The sequence below is a fragment of the Ornithorhynchus anatinus genome, chromosome 5 (genome assembly GCF_004115215.2).
Source record: "Ornithorhynchus anatinus isolate Pmale09 chromosome 5, mOrnAna1.pri.v4, whole genome shotgun sequence".
NCBI lineage: Eukaryota > Metazoa > Chordata > Mammalia > Monotremata > Ornithorhynchidae > Ornithorhynchus > Ornithorhynchus anatinus.
In genome coordinates this window covers 57106222-57124797 of record NC_041732.1, presented here as the reverse complement: position 1 = coordinate 57124797, position 18576 = coordinate 57106222, and the positions used below count along the sequence as shown (strand labels likewise).

Below are 18576 nucleotides of genomic sequence, written 5' to 3'. Positions count from 1 at the left end.
TAATAATAATGTTGGTATTTGTTAAGCACTTACTATGTGCAGAGCACTGTTCTAAGCGCTGGGGTAGATACAAGGTAATGGGTGGTTCCACGTGAGGCTCACAGTTAATCCCCATTTTCCAGAGGAGGGAACTGAGGCCCAGTGAAGTGACTCGCCCACAGTCACCCAGCTGACAAGTGGCAGAGTCGGGATTCGAACCCATGACCTCTGACTCCCCAACCCGGGCTCTTTCCACGGAGCCACGCTGCTTCCCAGCAGGGAAGTGGAGTCTGGAGTCAGAAGGACCTGCGTCCTAATCCCAGCTGCCACTGAGCCACGCTGCTTAGTACAGTGTTCTGCACATAGTCAGCGCTTAACAAATGCCAGTATTATATAGTTGAGTGCTCAGCACACAGTCAACGCTTAAAAGATGGCTTTATTAGTAGTCGAAGAGCGTTGCGCAGATTGACAGCGCGGGGAGGAGGGCCGGGGAGAGAGAGCAGGGCCCTGGAAGTGGCGCATGCGCGCGGCGGCCGGGCCGGCAGCAGGACCCGGACCGGATTCCCTTCAGGATCCGGAGCCGGAGCCGGAGCGGGACCCGGAGCCGGATCGGGAGCCGGAGCTCCGGACGCGGGCCATGGCCGGGCCCGCCGGGGTCCCGGGCCCGCAGGCAGGTACCGGGAAGGGAACGGAAGGGAAGGGAAGGGAAGGGGCGTTCATTGAAAGGACAAGGTGGAAGGGGGAGAGGGGCAAAGCCAGATGGGGGCTCGAGGACCCAGGAGTCTTGGGGTGGGGGGAGAGGGGTCCTGTCCTTACTCTTTGGGGTCTCCCAACTGAGCCCCCCATCTCCATCCCCACCCCCACACAACTGGAGGAGACCCAAGAGTCTCGGGGTTGGGGGGAGGTGTCCTGTCCAGCTCCCCTTACTCTTTGGGGCCTCCCAACTGAGCCCCCCACCTCTATCCCCACCCCCAGACAACTGGAGGAGACCCAAGAGTCCTGGGGTGGAGGTGGAGGGGTCCTATCCATCCCCCCTTGCTTTTTGGGGCCTCTCAGCTGAGCCCCCCATCCCCACCCCCAGCCAACTGGAGGACACCCAGGAGTCCTGGGGTGGGGGGGAGGGGTCCTGTCCAGCTCCCCTTATTCTTTGGGGCCTCTCAGCATAGTCCCCCACCTCCATCCCCACCCCCAGAAAACTGGAGAAGACCCAGGAGTCCTGGGGTGGGGGTGGAGGGGTCCTGTCCAGCTCCCCTTACTCTTTGGGGCCTCTCAGCACAGCCCCCCACCACCATCCCCACCCCCGGCCAACTGGCAGACACTCAGGAGTCCTGAGGTGGGGGTGGAGGCATCCTGTCCAGCTCCCCTTACTCTTTGGGGCCTCTCAGCATAGTCCCCCACCTCCATCCCCACCCCCAGAAAACTGGAGAAGACCCAGGAGTCCTGGGGTGGGGGTGGAGGGGTGCTGTCCAGCTCCCCTTACTCTTTGGGGCCTCTCAGCACGGCCCCCCACCATCATCCCCACCCCCCGGCCAACTGGAGGACACACAGCAGCCCTGGGGAGAGAGTGGAGGGGTGATGTTCATCTCCACTTACTCTTTGGGGCCTCTCGGCACAGCTCCCCACCACCATCCCCACCCCCAGCCAGCTGGAAGACACTTGGGACTCCGAGAAGGTGAGCTCTGGGGGATCATCATAAACCCTGAGTAAGTAGATGATTTGATTTTTTTTAATGGTATCTGTTAAGAGCCTACTAAGCGCTGGGGTAACAATAATAATAATAATAATGATGTTGGTATTTGTTAAGCGCTTACTATGTGCAGAGCACTGTTCTAAGCGCTGGGGTAGATACAGGGTAATCAGGTTGTCCCACATGAGGCTCACAGTTAATCCCCATTTTACAGATGAGGTAACTGAGGCACAGAGAAGTTAAGTGACTTGCCCACAGTCACACAGCTGACAAGTGGCAGAGCCGGGAGTTGAACCCATGACCCATGACTCCCAAGCCTGGGCTCTTTACACTGAGCCATGCTGCTTCTCATAGGGTAGAAACAAGCTAATCGGGTTGGGCACAATCCATGTCCCATATGGGGAGCAGGACGGTCACAGTCTAAGGAGGGAGTATGGTTTAATGCCCATTTTATAGAGGAGGAACAGAGAAGTAATAACAGTAATAGTAATCGGGGTATTTAAGTGCTCGCTATGTTTCGGGCACTGTACTAAGTAATATAGTAATAATAATCGGGGTATTTGTTAAGCGCTCGCTATATTTCGGGCACTGTAGTAAGTGCTGGGGTAGAGTCAAGCTAATCCGGTTTGACAAAGTCTATGTCCCACAGGGGGCTGGCAGCCTTAATCCCCATTTTACAGAGGAGGAAACTGAGGCACAGAGAAGTGAAATGACTTGCTCATGGTCACAAAGCAGACAAGTGGCAGAGCTGGGATTAGAATCCATGACCTTCTGACCCCCCCAGGCTCGTGTTCTTTCCACTAAACCACTCTCAAATGACCTGCCCCGGTGTCAGAGCAGACAAGTGGCAGAGACAGGATTAGAACACAGGTCTGTGCTCCATCCTCTAGGCCATGCTTCTTCTCTCTTAACCCCAGAGCCCAGAAGGAAAGATTCAACTTTGTGAAGACTCAGGGAGGCTTATTTTAACCAGGAAAAAATCATTGAGGATGGACCTTCCCTTTAGCCCACCCATTTCCGCAGAGTGTTAGGCCAGGAGGTTGCCAGCATGGATCTTGACCTCTCCTTTAGATCATCAGGAGCCATGAGCCGGCTCGATATAGTCCCAACAACCCGTTCCTGGCTCTTCATAATAATAATAACAATAATTGTAGTATTTGTTAAGTGCTTACTATGTGCAAGGCACTGTACTAAGCAAATTGGGTGGATACAAGCAAATTGGGTTGGACCCAGTCCCTGTCCTGCATGTGGCTCACGGTCTTAATCCCCATTTTACAGATTAGGTAACTGAGGCACAGAGAAGTGATGTGACATGCCCAAGGTCACACAGCAGACAAGTGGCGGAGCCAGGATTAAAACCCAAGACCTTTTGGCTCCCAGACCCTTGCTCTATCCACTAGGCCATGCAGTTTCTCTTCGGGAGCCCATGACCTTCCTCTGGAGATCCACACGTAATGATTTCACGTATCAGGTCATGTGTGTTCTGTCCTAGAGGACATGGCAGGCATTTTCATGTGGCCTGAAGAAGCCATTGCTTTTCTTGATTTAAAACAAACTCATCCTAAAGATGAAACTCCTGTGATAACCGTGCCCGCATCTTGAAACAGCTTAATTCCTGCTAGCTGGGTGCCCCTAGGAAAGATGGGAGAGGGAAGGGCAGAGACCGAACAACAAAGCAAAAGCCTTGCTGGTGGCAGGGAGGAAGTTGCTTGTGCATTGATTGTTGTCTAGTCAACCTTGTTGTCCTTCCTGAAAGTCCTGTTTGTTAAGTGTCTGAGGTCCCTTCTAACAGATGGAAAAAGATTATACATTTCCTGGGCTGTTAGGGAGCTGGAGCTGGGAAAGCTTAAGGGAACCCGTGATCCTCTCTGTCTTATCATTCCGTGTTTAGACCACGCGGCCTGTAGAGTCTGGGAAAGAACATTGTTTTGTGGGGCGAGGAGGCTGTTTTGAAATTCTTACAAAGTCCTCTGCGGTCTGTTTACCTCTGGATATCTAGGTTGGAATTACAGTCCTGCTCTCAAGTGAAAATGCTCACTTGTGCCTGTCCAGGATCCATACTGCAAAATCGCCAGGCGACTCAGTACGATAGACCGCCTCGGCTGAGAACTGGACAACAGAAGCTTCTCTAAGCCCGTGCTCAGCTGGGAATGCCGGTTTGGAAGCCAACTGAACACCGCCCTGCCTCGTGCTCCACTCTGGTTAGGGCTTCTCTTTCTCCAAATACTCTTTGGAGACTTGAGTGAGGCAGGACAGGTCCTGAGTGATTAGTAAATAGTATTTATTCAACACTAACTCTGACCAAGCAATGCGCTAAACCCTGGGGCAGATGCAAGAGAATCTGTGGTTTGATGTCTTTTTCCTCACATGGGAATTTCAGGTTAATTTTACTGGTGGGGAAGCTAAGGCCTAACAAGGGAAAGTGACGGGCCCGAGTTCACCCAGCTGTCTGGGGGGTAGAACTGAGAGCAGAACCCAGGCCTCCTAATTCCCAGTCCCATCCTGTATCCACTTAGCAAGATCCATCAGTGCATCATATATTTTTTAAAAGATATTTATTAATTGCTTACTATGCGTCAGGCACTGTTCTAAGCACTGGGGTAGATACAAAGCAATCAGGTTGGACATAGTCCATGTCCCACATGGGGCTCACAGTCTTAAATCCCCATTTTACAGATGAGGTAACTGTGGCAAGGAGAAGTGAAGTGACCTTGCCCAAAGTCACACAGCAGATAAGTGGCGGAGCCAGGATTAAAACCCAGGTCCTTCTGACTCCCAGGCCCATCCACTAGGCCACAGTGCTTCTTGGTCTCTGGAGTTCTGAAGTGTCCAAGCCCTATATTTCTGGCTGGGGAAGATGTCAGCACTGCTGAGGATGAAACAGGAAGAATGGAAGATCAGAAAACAGCGTGGCTCAGTGGAAAGAGCCCAGGCTTGGGAGTCAGAGGTCATGGGTTTAAATCCTGGCTCTGCCACTTGTCAGCTGTGTGACTGTGGGCAAGTCACTTACCTTCGCTGTGCCTCAGTTCCCTCATCTGTAAAATGGGGATTAACTGTGAGGCTCACATGGGACAAACTGATTACCCTGTATCTCCCCCAGCGCTTAGAACAGTGCTCTGCACATAGTAAGCCCTTAACAAATGCCAACATTATTATTGTTATTATTAGAAAAAGTCACTCTTTCACAGGCGCTTATTAAGCGGATGAGCAGAACCAATGCTTCAACCACAGGGTTTACCCATCCCCCAATGAGCCCTGCTGAAGCTGTGGACCAGCTGGGTCATTGCCAGAGACCACTGGCTTCCAGAATCCCTCCTGTTTCTCACGGCCCATCCGCCACAGCGGGTATCACTTCTTGACAATCTAGAAAGATTCCTTTAATGACGTTGTAGTCGGTGGGGTCTGACCCAGAGAAGCAGCGTGCCCTAGTGGATACAGTACAGGCCTGGGAGTCAGAAGGACCTGAGTTCTAATCCTGACTCCGCCTCATGTCTGCTATGTTACTTTGGGCAAGTCACTTCATTTCTCAGCGCCTCGGTTGCCTCATCTGTAAAAGGAGATTAAGGCTGTGAGCCTCATGTAGGACCTGGACTGTGTCCAACCTAATTAGCTTGTCTCTGCCCCATCACTTAGAAGAGTGCCTAGCTCATAGTAAGTGCTTAAAAAATACCATAAAAGAAAAAAATTCTAAGCTTTGCTCCATCTCTGGGGCCTTCATCCATGGAAGGAGAATTATCTCCCATCGCCCAAGACTTGAGAGGATAGCTTGGCCTCCTCATCACTGAGAGATTGAGGCTGGGAGTCAGGAGATTCCAGCTGTGCCTCGGACCAGCTGGGGGGATCTTTGGCAAGTTGCTTGACCTCTTTGGGCTCCAGTTTCCCTCATCTCTAGAATGGGGATAAGATCCCTGTTCACCCGCTCACTTAAACTGTGAGCCCTGTATCCAATCTGATTATCTTGTACGTAGTGCAGTGCTAGTACATTCCAAATCCACTCGGTGATTGTCATTTCTCGGCTTGGAGCAGATGTCAATCAATCATTGGTATTTATTGAGTGCTTACTTGGGGCTTGGGAGAGTACAACAGAGCAGGCAGGCACATTCCCTGCCCACAACAAGCTTATAGTCCAGAGGGAGAGACAGACATTAAATTATGGCTATGTACATAAGGGCAGTAGGATGAATATCAAGGATGTAAAGGATGCAAATCCAAAAGCAAAGGCAACACAGAAGGAAGAGGGAGTAGTGGAAATGGGGCTTAGTCTTGGGAAAGCCTCTTTTCATTCATTCATTCATTCAATCGTGTTTATTGAGCACTAACTGTGTGCAAAGCACCATACTAAGCGCTTGGAGCTGGTGTGATTGTAGTAAGGATTTGGAAGTGGGGAGAGGGATCTGTCGGATAGGAAGAGGAAGGGAGTTCCGAGGTTTCTGGGCTGTTCATCATTCTGAGCTGTTGAGCGCACGAGGGATGAAGGTGTGGGAGTGAAACCCCTTTTCAGAGCCCTGGGGTGTGGCAGGGGGTTTCTCTGCCTCCCCACAGCTGGGTCCTGGTGGGTGTTGATTCTGCGGGTCCTCGGACGAGCATGCCACCAAACGTACCCGCCAGCCCCCACATGGCCGCCTCCCAGGGCTCCTGGGCATTCAAGCGCTTAGTATGGTGCTCTGCACACAGTAAGCGCTTAATAAATACGATTGAATGAAACACACAGAAAAGGAGATCCTCACCTGAAACCTGGGCCTTCAGCCCTAGAAGCTTGCTTTTCTCAGACAAATTAGGGCATGACTAGCCCTCGGCTAGTATTGTATCGTGCTAATCGCCTTATCATCTGGGCAGTGCTCCTTGGAAGCATGGGCTGGAGAGGGAGTCTTAGTTTTGGTTGGGTATGGACTGAGGGCTCATTCTGGGCCAGGCATTATGCTGAGGCCCAGAGTAGATGCAGGATAATCATTTTGTTGTATTGTACTCTCCCAAGCACTCAGTATAGTGCTCTGCACACTGTAAGTGCTCGATAAATATGATTGAACGAACAATCAGATCAGACCCCATTCACAAAATTAAGAGAGAAGAAGAGTGGTTATCTTCAGTGTGGGGGGAAGCAGCATGGCATAGTGGAAAGAACATCATACTGGGAGTCAGAAGACCCAGGTTCTAATTTTGGCTCCGCCACTTACCTCCTGCATGACCTTGGGGCAAGTCATTTCTCTGGCCCTCAATTTCTTTTGAGTCCATCTTCTCCACTAGACTGTCAGCTCCTTGAGGACAGAGATTCCATCTTTGACTTCTGCCAGCGCCCTGCTTCCAGCAGGCTCCTAGTAAATCCCATTGATTGATCGATTGCTCTTTGTAATGTACGTGGGGCCTAGGCTTCTGCAGGTGGAAGAATGCTGATTGACTAGCTGAAAATGATATTGGTTTTCTCTTTGTCTGAACAGTGAGCAACGTGCATCACCCAGACCACCTCCTCTAGGGAAAGAGGGCAGATTTAGGCTTTGGTGTAAGCTCACTGTCAGTCCCACCCACCAATTAGGAAGGCCTAATAGTCGCTACCGTGGCCTGGTGGGATGAGCATGGGGCAGGGATCCAGGAAACCAGGGAGTCTTGTCCCAGCTTTGCCACTGGCCTACTGTGTGACCTTGGGCAAGTCAGTTAACCTCTCTGGGCTTCAGTTTCTGTGAAATGTGGATAAGACATGCTCTCCCTAACTCTTGCACTAGGAGCCCTGTATGGGACAGGGATTATGTCCAGTCTGATTTTCCTTTTACTACCCGGGGCTCAGCACAGGGCTTGGCATTTATTAAATGCTGAATAAATACCACCTCTGACTAACTGATCTGGAAGACAACAAGACCATCTGATCTGAACTCAGGACTTGGATGGGGGTTCTGTTTGTTTTGCAATCTTGGCCATGTTCCTGCCAGACTCCAGAGACATTGCCTTTTTTGTTTTTCTAATGATATTTGTTAAGTGCTGACTGTGCCAGGCACTGTTTTAAGCGCTGGGATAGATACACGCTAATCAGGTTGGACGCAGTCCATGTCCCACCTGGGTTCACAGACTTAATCCCCATTTTGCAGATGAAGTAATTTGAGCACAGAAAAACAAAATGACTTGCCCAAGGTCAGACAGCAGGGAAGTGGCGGAGCTGGGAGAAGAACCCAGGTCCATAATAATTATGATAATAATTGTGGTATTTAAGTGCTTACTATGTGCCAAGCCCTGTTCTAAGCACTGGGGTAGATACAAGGTAATGAGGTTGGACACAGTCCCTGTCCCACATGGGGCTCACAGCCTTAATCCCCATTTTACAGATGAGGTAATTTGGATACAGAAAAGTGAAGTGATTTGCTCAAATTCAAACAGCAGGCAAGTAGCGGAGCCAGGATTAGAACCCGGGCCCTTCTGACTCACAGACCTGTATTCTATCCACTAGGCCATGCTGCTTCTCATAACCCCTCTGCTCACTAATTCGGGAAGATGGTTGCCTTCCTGATGGCCTGTGGTCCGGGAAGGCTAATTGGAGCCTGGCCTTTGGAGTTTCCAGGCAGAGAGTCAGCCCTGGAGCCACATTTCGGTCTATCTGGTCAACAAACCGCCTCTTAGGGACAGTGTGAGCACGGAATTAAATCCAGAGCAGGAGCCATGTCCGCCCATCCAAAATTTGACCTCGATTTCTTGAGACATCTGATCTGGGATGTTTATGGAAGCTTAGAGAATCGTCGTCTTTTCCCCATATCTCTGCTATAATTCTTTAATGTTGTCAGTCAATCAGTCCGTCAATTGTATTTATTGAGCATCTACTATACGCAGGGTACAGTACTAAGCATTTAGGAGAATACAATATAACAGACACATTCTCTGCCCAAAACGAGCTTTCATTCTAGAGGACTGATGGCTTCAAAGTGTCAGTTCTGGGTTTTCGTGGATCTTGGTTTTCATGGATCGGGAACTGCAGCTCTGTAAAGAAGCCTCAGCAGCTCCCAGTATGGCAGGGAGTTTGCTTGGTTTCTTTAGCTCACAGCTGGCCTTGGAACAGCAAAAGGGTACCGGAATTGACTCTTTGGGAGTTTGCTTCTCCGGGCGGGTTGAGCCATTTCCTCCAACCTGGGCACCCCCATTGGGGTCCTGAAGGGGTCCCCGGATCGGTTCACCCCATCCTCAGCTGCAAGCTCAAGGCCTGGAGTTCCTCATCCTCCCCGGGATGGTGGGGCTGGGAGCCGGGAGACTGAGACTCGGCGGCTCGGTACATCCAACAGACCATCACGGGGGCCGGGGGGATTGATGGTTGGCTTAGTCATTCATTAAAAGGCTGTGAATCTAGGCAGAGGTTAAATATTTTATAGCAGCAATTTAATCTCACGGGGTTCAAAGCTTGGCGGCATGTAGTTTACTCCCAGAAATCGATCCTTGTTTTCTTTTAACACTACCTTCCCATTCCCCTTCCAGGTGGGTAAGAGGGTTGGCTCCCGGCCCTCAGGGCACTTAATACATTTTCTGGGATGCAGGCGCTTGGTAATTATTAAATAGTCCCGATGATGTAAATGGCTCGTTGGGGATGAAGGCTCAGTGCACAGACGGGTTGTCGCGGATTAGGCTAGCTGAGCAGGATCCTCAGAGCGTAGCAGGAATGCTTCCTGTGCAGGCAGCTCAGAAGGTAAATTCTCAGAGGGATTACACGGAACATCCCGATCTGGGATCTCAGGATGAGGGGGCGGAGGCCACTGGGCCCAAACGGTTTGCAGAAGACGGGAAGGGGGTGGAAGGGGAGGTGCGGAGGATGGGGATGTAGCAAGAACTCCGTGTAATTCACCAAATTTTCTCTCCAGGGATAAAATTGGTTCACCCAGCACATGGAGGGCTGCAGGCTGTGGCCTTATTGGTGGCCAGAAAGCAGCTTCTCTCCAGAGTTGGGGTGGAAATATTTTTTTCTGCCAGGGGAGGTGGCAGATTGGGACTCTGCCAGGGGATTGTGGGCCATGTGGGGCCTCCCAAAAACCTATGTCCAAACTATTGGCCAACAGTGAGGGCAGCGGCATAGCCAAGGACACTCATTCCCTGTCTCCTGGGGATGTGGCCTGTCGGGAACCGGATCCTCCAACACAGAGGAACACCGTGCTCTCCGGGAGACCCCACCCTTCAGAGAAGGCGAAGGCTGATGGTGGGTGGGGGGCAGCTGGCCACCTGACGCCAGCTCTTGGGGGTTTTTAAAGAACCTCTAAAGGTGGCGAATCCCATTTGGGGACTGTCAGGTCAGGCTTGCTCCGGAGCTGGAAACCAAAAGGAAAGTACCCCAAATCAGTCAGTCAGTAGTATTTATTGAGCACTTACTGTGTACAGAGCACAGTACTAAATGCCTGGGAGAATATGAACCAATCACAATCACTTGGGGTGTCCACTGAGGTCAGATTTCTTCCCGACTCCTGGCTGAGAGCTTTTGGGGAGAGAAACCTGACTTGGATATTCTCCCCAGTCTGCCCTGTCGGGTTGGCAACTAAGCTGCTCTGGATCTGGTCCTTCCTTTTCTGTGCCCTGGATCTCTTGGGATTTGGAAGCAGTGTGGCTTACTGGATCGAGCATGGGCTTGGAAGTCAGAAGGGCCTGGATTCTAATCTTGGCTCGGCCACTTGCCTGCAGTGTGACCTTGGGCAAATCACTTCACTTCTCTGTGCTTCAGTTATCTCATCTGTAAAATGGGGATTAAGACTGTGAGCCCCATGTGGGACAGGAACTGTGTCCAACCTGACTGACTTGTATCTGCCCCAGTGCTTGGTACGGTGCCTGGCACTTAAATGCTAATAAATAGCTTAAAAAAAATTGTAGTCGGGAGCCTTCAGGGAACAAATGATCTTCTCACTGTATGCTGGAAATGCTGTGGGAGCTGGGACCCTGATCTTTGGGCTTGGGGCTTCTCCCTGGAGCCACTCTTGGGTGCCCGTGATGGTTACGGCAGGTGAGATAAAGAAACCTTCTGATCAGCCTGCGGGCTGCAGTGGGGTGATGACCCCAGTCGGAGGGGGCCATCGAAGTATAATTATTATGGTATTTGTTAAGCGTTTACTATGTCATGGGGACTGTACTAAGCACTGGAGTGGATGCAAGCAAATCGGGTTAGACAAGGGCCCTGTCCCACGTGGGGCTCATGATCTCAATTCCCATTTTAAGATGAGGTCACTGAGGCCCAAGGAAGTGAAGCGTCTTGCCTAAGGTCACACAGAGAACAAGTGGCTCTTAGTACAGTGCTCTGCACATAGCGCTCAATAAATACTATTGAATGAATGAAAGTGGTGGAGCCGGGATTGGAATCCAGTCTTCTGACTCCCAGGCCCATGCTCTATCCACTGCTCCATAATGCTTCTCTGGGCAGGAGGCAGCAGGGTCCGAGGGAAAGAACCCAGAATTGAGAGTCAGGTTCCTGTCCCAGGGCTGCCATTAGCCTCCAGGATGACTTGGGCCAGTTATTTAACTTCTCTGGGCCTCGATTGCTTCTTCCAAAAAAAAGACTCTCTGCCTCGCTGCTCTCTTCGCCTCTTTGATTGTGAGCCCCATAAGGAGCAGCGGCTGTATCTCATCTATCGGTCCATCGGTGATATTGCTTGAGTGGTTACACCGAGGGATTACTAGGTTTAGCCCTTGGGAGAATCTAGTCCAGTTAGTAGACACAATCTCTGCCTTCAAGGAGTTTACAATCTGATTATCCCTATCTATTCCAGGGCGTGGTACAGTGCTTGGAACAGAGTAAACACCTAGTAATAGTTGTACCACCATTTTACAGTGCAATAGCAACTGCGAGAAGCAGCACGGTCTCATGGAGAGAGCCTGGGTCTAGAAATCAGAGGACCTGAGTTCTTATTCTGGCTCTGCCACCTGCCTGCTGTATGACTTGGGCAGGTCAATTGCCTGCTCTGTGCCTCAGATTCCTCTTCTGCAAAATGAGGGTTAAATTCCTGTCCTCCCTCCACCTTAGATTGTGAACACTGTGTGGGACAGAGACTGTGTCTGACCTAATTATCTTGTGTCTACCCTGGTGCTCAGTTCAGTGCTTGGCCCAGAGTAAGCGCTTCACAAATGCCACAGTTATGAATTGTAGCATCCTGAAACAGTTTCACATCAACTATCTCACCGCTATTGGAGAAGCAGCATGGTTTAGTGGCAAGAGCACAGGCTTGGGAGTCAGAGGACATGGCTTTTAATCCCGGCTCCACCACTTGTCATTTGTGTGACCTCGGGCAAGCTGCTTAACTTCTCTGTGCCTCAGTTACCTCATCTGCAAAATGGTGATTGAGTGTGAACCATATGTGGGACAACCTGATTACCTGGTATTTATCCCAGTGCTTAGAACAGTGCTTGGCACATACTAAGCGCTTAACAAATACCATTATTATTATTATTATTATTTTTGGTTCAGGTGGGACAGATCATGGCTCAGAGGCTCAGGAGGCCTGGGTTCTCGTTACTATTCTGCCGACTAGGGCCGTGCCATTGGTGGTGACAGTTTTTGACCAAATTAGAGTGTTCGGTGGAGGTAGACAGGCCTAGCAGAAATCCTGAAAAGAATAGCTGGTCACTGGGGGCATCATTGACCGCAGCTACCGAGGCTTCTGGCCTTCCAGTTCCAGGGGGTGGACCAGCCCTAAAGGCGCTCACATTGGCTGTCAGTTGGCACTGAACGTCACAAATGTTTCTATGCCCTTCTATGCCGCCTAGCCCTCCTACTTGCTCATTGCTCATTCCTGCCAAGAAATCCAGGGGAACATGAGCGGAAGAGAAGCAGCGTGGCCTCCTACGCTTGTTATGGGTAGGGAACATGTCTGCTAGTTTTGTATTGTACTTTCCCAAGCCCTTAGTACAGTACTCTGCATAAAGTAAGCACTCAATAAATACCATTGATTGATTGGATAGAGCTTGGGCCTGGGAGTCAGAGGACCTGTGTTCTTCTGGATCCACCATTTCTCTATGTGTCCTTGGGCAAGTCACCTAGCCTTTCTGTGCTTTAGTTACCTTATCTGTAAAATTGGGATTAGGACCGTGAGCCCTGGGTGGGACAGGGACTATGTACCAACCGGATTAGCTTGTATCGACCCCAGCACTTAAAGCAGGGCCTGGCACAAAGTAAGCACTTAATAAATACTACTTAAAAAAAAAAGCGTGCAAACGATGTGTACAGTTCAGTTACTCTAAACAATTCCTTCACACGAGCTCCCAGCCCAGAAGTATAAGGACCGAGGTTCTTGGAGGGAGAATCCCATAATCCTCTCATTTTTTATGCCCTCAGCATCCCCACTTTTCAGAGGAGGAAACTGAGGCCCAGAGAGGTTAAATGACTTGCCTGTGGTCTCCCAGCAGGCTGGTAACTGAACTGGGCCCAGAACCCGAGTCTCCCAACTCCCAGGTCTATACTCTTTCCACAAAACTTCTCTGACTGTCCTCTTGAGACCCCACACATTAGTAGTATTATGAGTATTACAATGGTCTTTGTTAAGCGCTTGCTATGTGTCAAGCACCGTACTAAGCAGCGTGGCCTAGTGGATACAGCATGGGCCTGGAACTCATAAAGACCTGGGTTCTAATCCTGACACTGCCACTTGTCTGCTGTGTGACCTTGGGCGAGTCACTTCACTTCTCAGTGTCTCAGTTACCTCATCTCTAAAATGGGGATTAAAACTGTTAGCACTGTGTGGGACAGGGACTCTGTCCAACCTAATTACGTTGTATCTACTCCAGTGCTTAGTATAGTGCCTGGCACATAGTAAGCGCTTAGCAAATACCATAGTTATTATTATTAGTTAATCAGGTCGGGAACAGACCCTGTCCCACATGGGGCTCACAGTCTAGGTAGTTAGTCCCCATTTTACAGTTAAGGAAACAGAGGCACAGCACACATAAAATGTTTGGGGCTCACAAGGCCTAGCAGTACCATTGTTCTGGCATTTATTGGCCTAAGATTCCTCCAGACAAATGAGCAACTCATGGGAATAGGCTGATAAGTGATACAATCCCATGGATTATCCCTTCTCTGGACCCACCTGGAAGCCTGAAAGCCTCATGTGAAGAGAACCCTCTCTTTCTTGGTTCTGTTGGCTTGGAAAATCCCCAAATGCAAAATCCCCAAAGCCTTAAAAAGAAACCCGGGGTGCCATTTGAATGGCCCATGTTGAATGTAAAGTGGCCAAAGAGATCCCACCGTTTGACCCAAAAGCAAGAGATGACATAGCGATTCTGGGCTTGAGGGGTAGAAGTTAGTCTTAGGTCCCACCCCATCCGAGCCCACCCTGGGAGATGGAGCAGCGAGGTAGTTTTTGGCGGGCTGAGTTCCATGACTAACTGAATTCGATCGAGATGGCTTCTTCCACCCAAAGGAGATTTGAATGTCCTGTGGGGGGAAAAGATGATTTCAGAATTAATTATGCCTTGGTGATCAGTCAATCCATCAAACGGTCTGGTATTTTTGTGTGCAGAGCACTGTATTAAGCAGTTGGGAGAGTACAAGCCATTTGAGTTGTTAGACGCGAACCCTGCCCACAAGGAGCTTACATCCTAGTTGGGGAGGTAGACCATCTGCCTTGGATGGGCAGATTCTTTGGCAGTTATTGTGCTGGCACCTGCAGGGAGGAGATAAGAGCAGCTTGTAAACACATTGCTCTTTATAATGCACCATGATTCATAAAAAAAACCAGTTGGCTCCACCAGAGGCCAAAGTTCTCTGCCCTGTGAATTGGCGAGCCAAGGAGCAACTGTGCTCACGAGAGAAGGTGACTCAGATGGCGGGGCTGAGGCTCTCCTGTGACGGAGGTGCAGGAGGAACTGAGGGGATACCTTGGTTCTGAGAAAAAGAAAGCCATCCCCTGCAGGAGCGCTGGCTCTTGGGTTCCCATTGCATGGCCTAGTGGATAGAGCCTGGGCCTGGGAGTTAGAAGGACATGGGTTCTAATCCCAGCTCCGCCACTTGTCTGCTCTGTGCCCTTGGACAAATCACTTCACTTCTCTGTATCTCAGTTACCTCATCTGTAAGATGAAGATTGAGACTGTGAGCCCACATGGGACAGGGACTGTGTCCAACCCGATTAGCTAGTATCTACCTCAGTGCTTAGAACAGTGCTTGACACATAGTAAGCGCTTAACAAATACCATCGTCATTACTTAGGGAGCGGCACAGGGGTGGAGGAGTTGGAGGGGCCCAGGTTGATCGGTGGCGGATCAAGCATGGGAAAATCCAAGGTTAGAAGTAAAAGATTCTGTTGTGGATGGGCAGTTTGGGGATGGGAGTGTCTTTTCCCTGTGCATTTGGTAGTTAATAATAATAATTATGGTTCTTGTTCACTACTTACTATGTGCCAAGCACTGTACTGAGTGCTGGGGTAGATACCAGTTAATCACGTTGGACACAGTCCCTATCCCACATGGGGTTCCTCATCTTAATCCCCATTTTACTGATAAGGGAGCTGAGGCCCAGAGAAACTAAGTGATTTGCCCAAGGTCAGAAGCAGATATAATGATGATGGTATTTGTTAAATGCTTACTTTGTGCCAAGCACTGTTCTAAGTGCTGGGGTAGATACAAGGTAATCAGGTTGTCCCATGTGGGGCTCACAGTCTCAATCCCCATTTTCCAGATGAGGTAACTGAGGCACAGAGAAGTGATTTGCCCAAAGTCACACAGCTAAGTGGCAGTGCTGGAATTAGAACCCAGGACCTTCTGACTCCCAGGCCCAGGCTCTGTCACTAACCCACAGTGCTTCTGTAAGCAGTAAAGTGGGAACCATAGAGCCTTGGGGGCTCGGTTGGTTCTCGGCCAGAGGGAGATAATTAGGATATTTATTAAGGGCTTATTATGTGGCAAGCACTGAACTAAGCACTGGGGTAGAGACAAGATAATCTGCCTGGTTGTGGTCCCTGTTTCACATGGAGCTCATAGTCTAAGTGAAAGGGATAGTTCTGGTAAGTTCAGAGGGCTTGCCTTGTGTCAAACACTGCTCCACCCCATTCCGCTACTACGATTGAAGGCACCAAGTGGTTAGGGCCTGTCTTCAGTGTAAGTTATTTTTTTTGCAGGTTCCCAAGAGCCTAGTACAGTGCTCTTTACAAAATAGGCTCCCAACAAATGTCAGTAATAGAGTTTTTTTGTAATGATATCTGTTAAGCTTTTACTGTGTGCCAGGTACTGTTCTAAGCTCTGGGGCAGATACAGCTTAATCAGATTGGACCAGTCCATGTCCCACATGGGCTCACAATCTCGATCTCCATTTTACAAATGAGGTAACTGAAGCCCGGAGAAGTGAAGTAACTGGCCCAAGGTCACACAGCAGACAAGTGGCAGAGCCAGCATTAGAAACCAGGTCATCTGACTCCCAGGCCCGGGCTCTGCCCACTACCGCTAGGCAACTCTGCTCCTCGTGTCCTGGAGATCACTCTTTCCCTTTCCACTCCTTTGCTGACTCACACATGTCGTGAGGTGTTTTCCCAGAGCAATAACCGTCATTCTCTTTGATGCTCTACAGGCCTGCGGCAAAGCTGACCCCCGGAAGTAGCCACGGGATCCGTTTGTAGGAACCACGTGCTTTCCTGCTTTCTCAAAGGTTCGAACCAGACTGCCACCGGCAGCCGATTGATCCCGTGACTCCCGCCCGCCCAGGGGTGCAGAGTCGGTTGGCCTCGGGCCACCAGCGGGGGAGCAGGAGGACCAAAGCCAACGAGCCCAGCATGACATCTCTCACAAAAGATCCCAGCCAGGAAGATCCGGCCGCCGTCCCCGAGGAGCAGCCCAAGGGGAAGTCATTCTTTGGCTTCCTTACGCACCGCAGTGAAAAACTGGTCCTCTCCCGAAGCGACAGCGCCCCGGAAGAAAATGTCTTGAAGATCACCATCACCGAGACAACAGTCATCGAGTCCGACTCGGGGATATGGAACTCACACGCCCTTCTCTACCTCGTTTTGTGGTTCTTCTTCAGCTTCTGCACCCTGTTTCTCAACAAGTACATCCTCTCCCTGCTGGAAGGGGAGCCCAGCATGCTCGGTGATCCTGGTGGGGGAGCTGCGGGTTAGGGAGCGGGGGGCCTGATCTGTTGTGGGGGGTGCTGCCGTTCCCAGGGACTGGTTCCAAAAGGCCCATCAAGACTTCTCCTTGGGTTTGGAAAGTGTTTTCTGTGAGGATGTTGAGCCGTGTGGGCTCTAAGCCACTCAGTCTCTGTGGAGGAGCGAATGGGGTTTTAGAGAACAAGGGGCCGCCATTTTATTTTGAACTGAGGGTAGGTTTCTGCCCCTGACTTCAAGCCGAGTTGTCTTGCAGTCATAACCCATGCAAGGGCTAGACCCTTTCCACTCCCCATGAAGAGGGGTCATATCAAATCCAGAAATGCACAGAGTCAGGTGCTGAGGTTTGGAATCACCCAGACCTCTGCAAAACACAGAGTCTGGATTTTCCCCAGCAGCCAAACTGTCCATCAGAGGTTTGGTTGCTAGGGAAACCCACAGGAAGACCACAGTCATCATGCTCTGGGCAACAACTTCTCTGCTTTCTGTGATCTGAGAGGCCAGGGAAATGTGGGGGTGGAGATGAGGAGGGGCCTGACCTGAGTTCTTTCTGAGTGTCTGAGTTCTGTGTGTGCATGGGAAGGGGTGCATCTCTGGGGGGTGAAAGGGGCTCAGGTACTGACAGAGATGACAAAGGCAGTAGAGAGAAATGGGTTGGTTTCCGAAAGAATGGTTGATGAGGTAAAATTGAAGGTGCATCATATGGTTCATGCCCGGGCCCCATGTAGTTAATTCCCATGCGGTAAAAGCAGCCTCCAAGACTGCACATGCACGAAACGATCTTAAAATAGGGGTGTGGCAGAAAATGGATTTTTCCCCAGCTGAAGTACTGAATTTGGGGGAGAGAACTTTCTTTAGGCATCAGGTAGGAAGTGGAATGGGCTAGGATGTCAAGATGGCACCGTTGCTGTTTAGTTGCCTTAAGGAGATCCTCGAACAGCTGACCCTCGAGCCTGTCCAGCGTCCAACTCATCCTGCTTTTCCATTCTCTCACTAGGTGCCGTTCAAATGCTTTCCACCACCTTCATCGGCTGTATTAAAATTTTTGTTCCCTGCTGTTTATACCAACACAAAACCCGGATAGCGTACCCGCCCAATTTCATTATGATCATGCTCTTCGTGGGCCTTATGAGGTAAGCGATCAAGCAATCAGTAGTATTTATTGAACGCTTACTCTGTGCAGAGCACTATACTGAGCACTTGGGAGAGTACAGTATAACAGAACAACAGTTGGTAGACACATTCCCTGCCTACAATGAGCTTACAGTCTAGAGGGGGGAATCAAGCACATTAAGCAAAGACAAAGTGTCTGATTCTGGGAGTCCTTGGCCGCTGTCTGTCCAGATGTCCTGGTCCTACGGAAGGACAGAATGCTGCCCTGCCTTGGGGTCACTGCGGTGGCATCCCTGTGTTTGAGAGAGATCTCAAGCTCCCTCAGTGATCAGTTTCCGTGGCTCTTGCTGCCCAAACGTGCTTGTTCTAATTCACTTTCCAGCCAGTACAGTTATTTAGCTTATTGATGATTGGAGATAAGATAGCTGCTACTCCAATCACCTACAAAGGTTGAGGCAGTATTCTAAACTTGGAGAGAGTTCAGCAAAGACAAGGAGGTTACCGTCCAATTGGGGAAGCAGACATAGAAAAATGTTTTACCAGTAGCAGGAGCGAGAGGAAAAACCAGAACATCTATTAAAGGAAGTAAAACTTCTCAATCAGGATGAAAGAACTGAATACAGAATTGAGTGTCCAAATACATATACCTCAGTATCAAAGGGAGGAGACTGAAAGAGCTAAGAACTGCGTGAAGAGAAAAGGACTGCCATTGGGTTGCTCGTCCAATGAAATCTGGGACTGCCCTTCCCCTTCAAGTCACCTCAGAGAACA

General features: G+C 50.1%; 1 protein-coding gene across 6 annotated transcripts in view; it reads left to right on the top strand.

Moving 5' to 3' along the window:
- Positions 1-595: 595 nt before the first annotated feature.
- SLC35E2A (solute carrier family 35 member E2A) overlaps positions 596-18576 on the top strand; it is a 34540-nt gene continuing 16559 nt past the window's right edge. The window contains exons 1-4 of one of the 6 annotated variants that reach the window (XM_029064869.2): positions 605-653; positions 1595-1682; positions 16161-16675; positions 17690-17825. In XM_029064869.2, coding sequence (XP_028920702.1) covers positions 16363-16675; positions 17690-17825 — 449 coding nt within the window. In that variant the 5' untranslated portion in view covers positions 605-653; positions 1595-1682; positions 16161-16362. Of the gene's footprint in view, positions 654-1420; positions 1683-3740; positions 3868-16160; positions 16676-17689; positions 17826-18576 lie in introns of those variants that run through there. The other 5 variants (XM_039912043.1, XM_029064871.2, XM_039912045.1 and 2 more) reach the window with 5 other exon arrangements.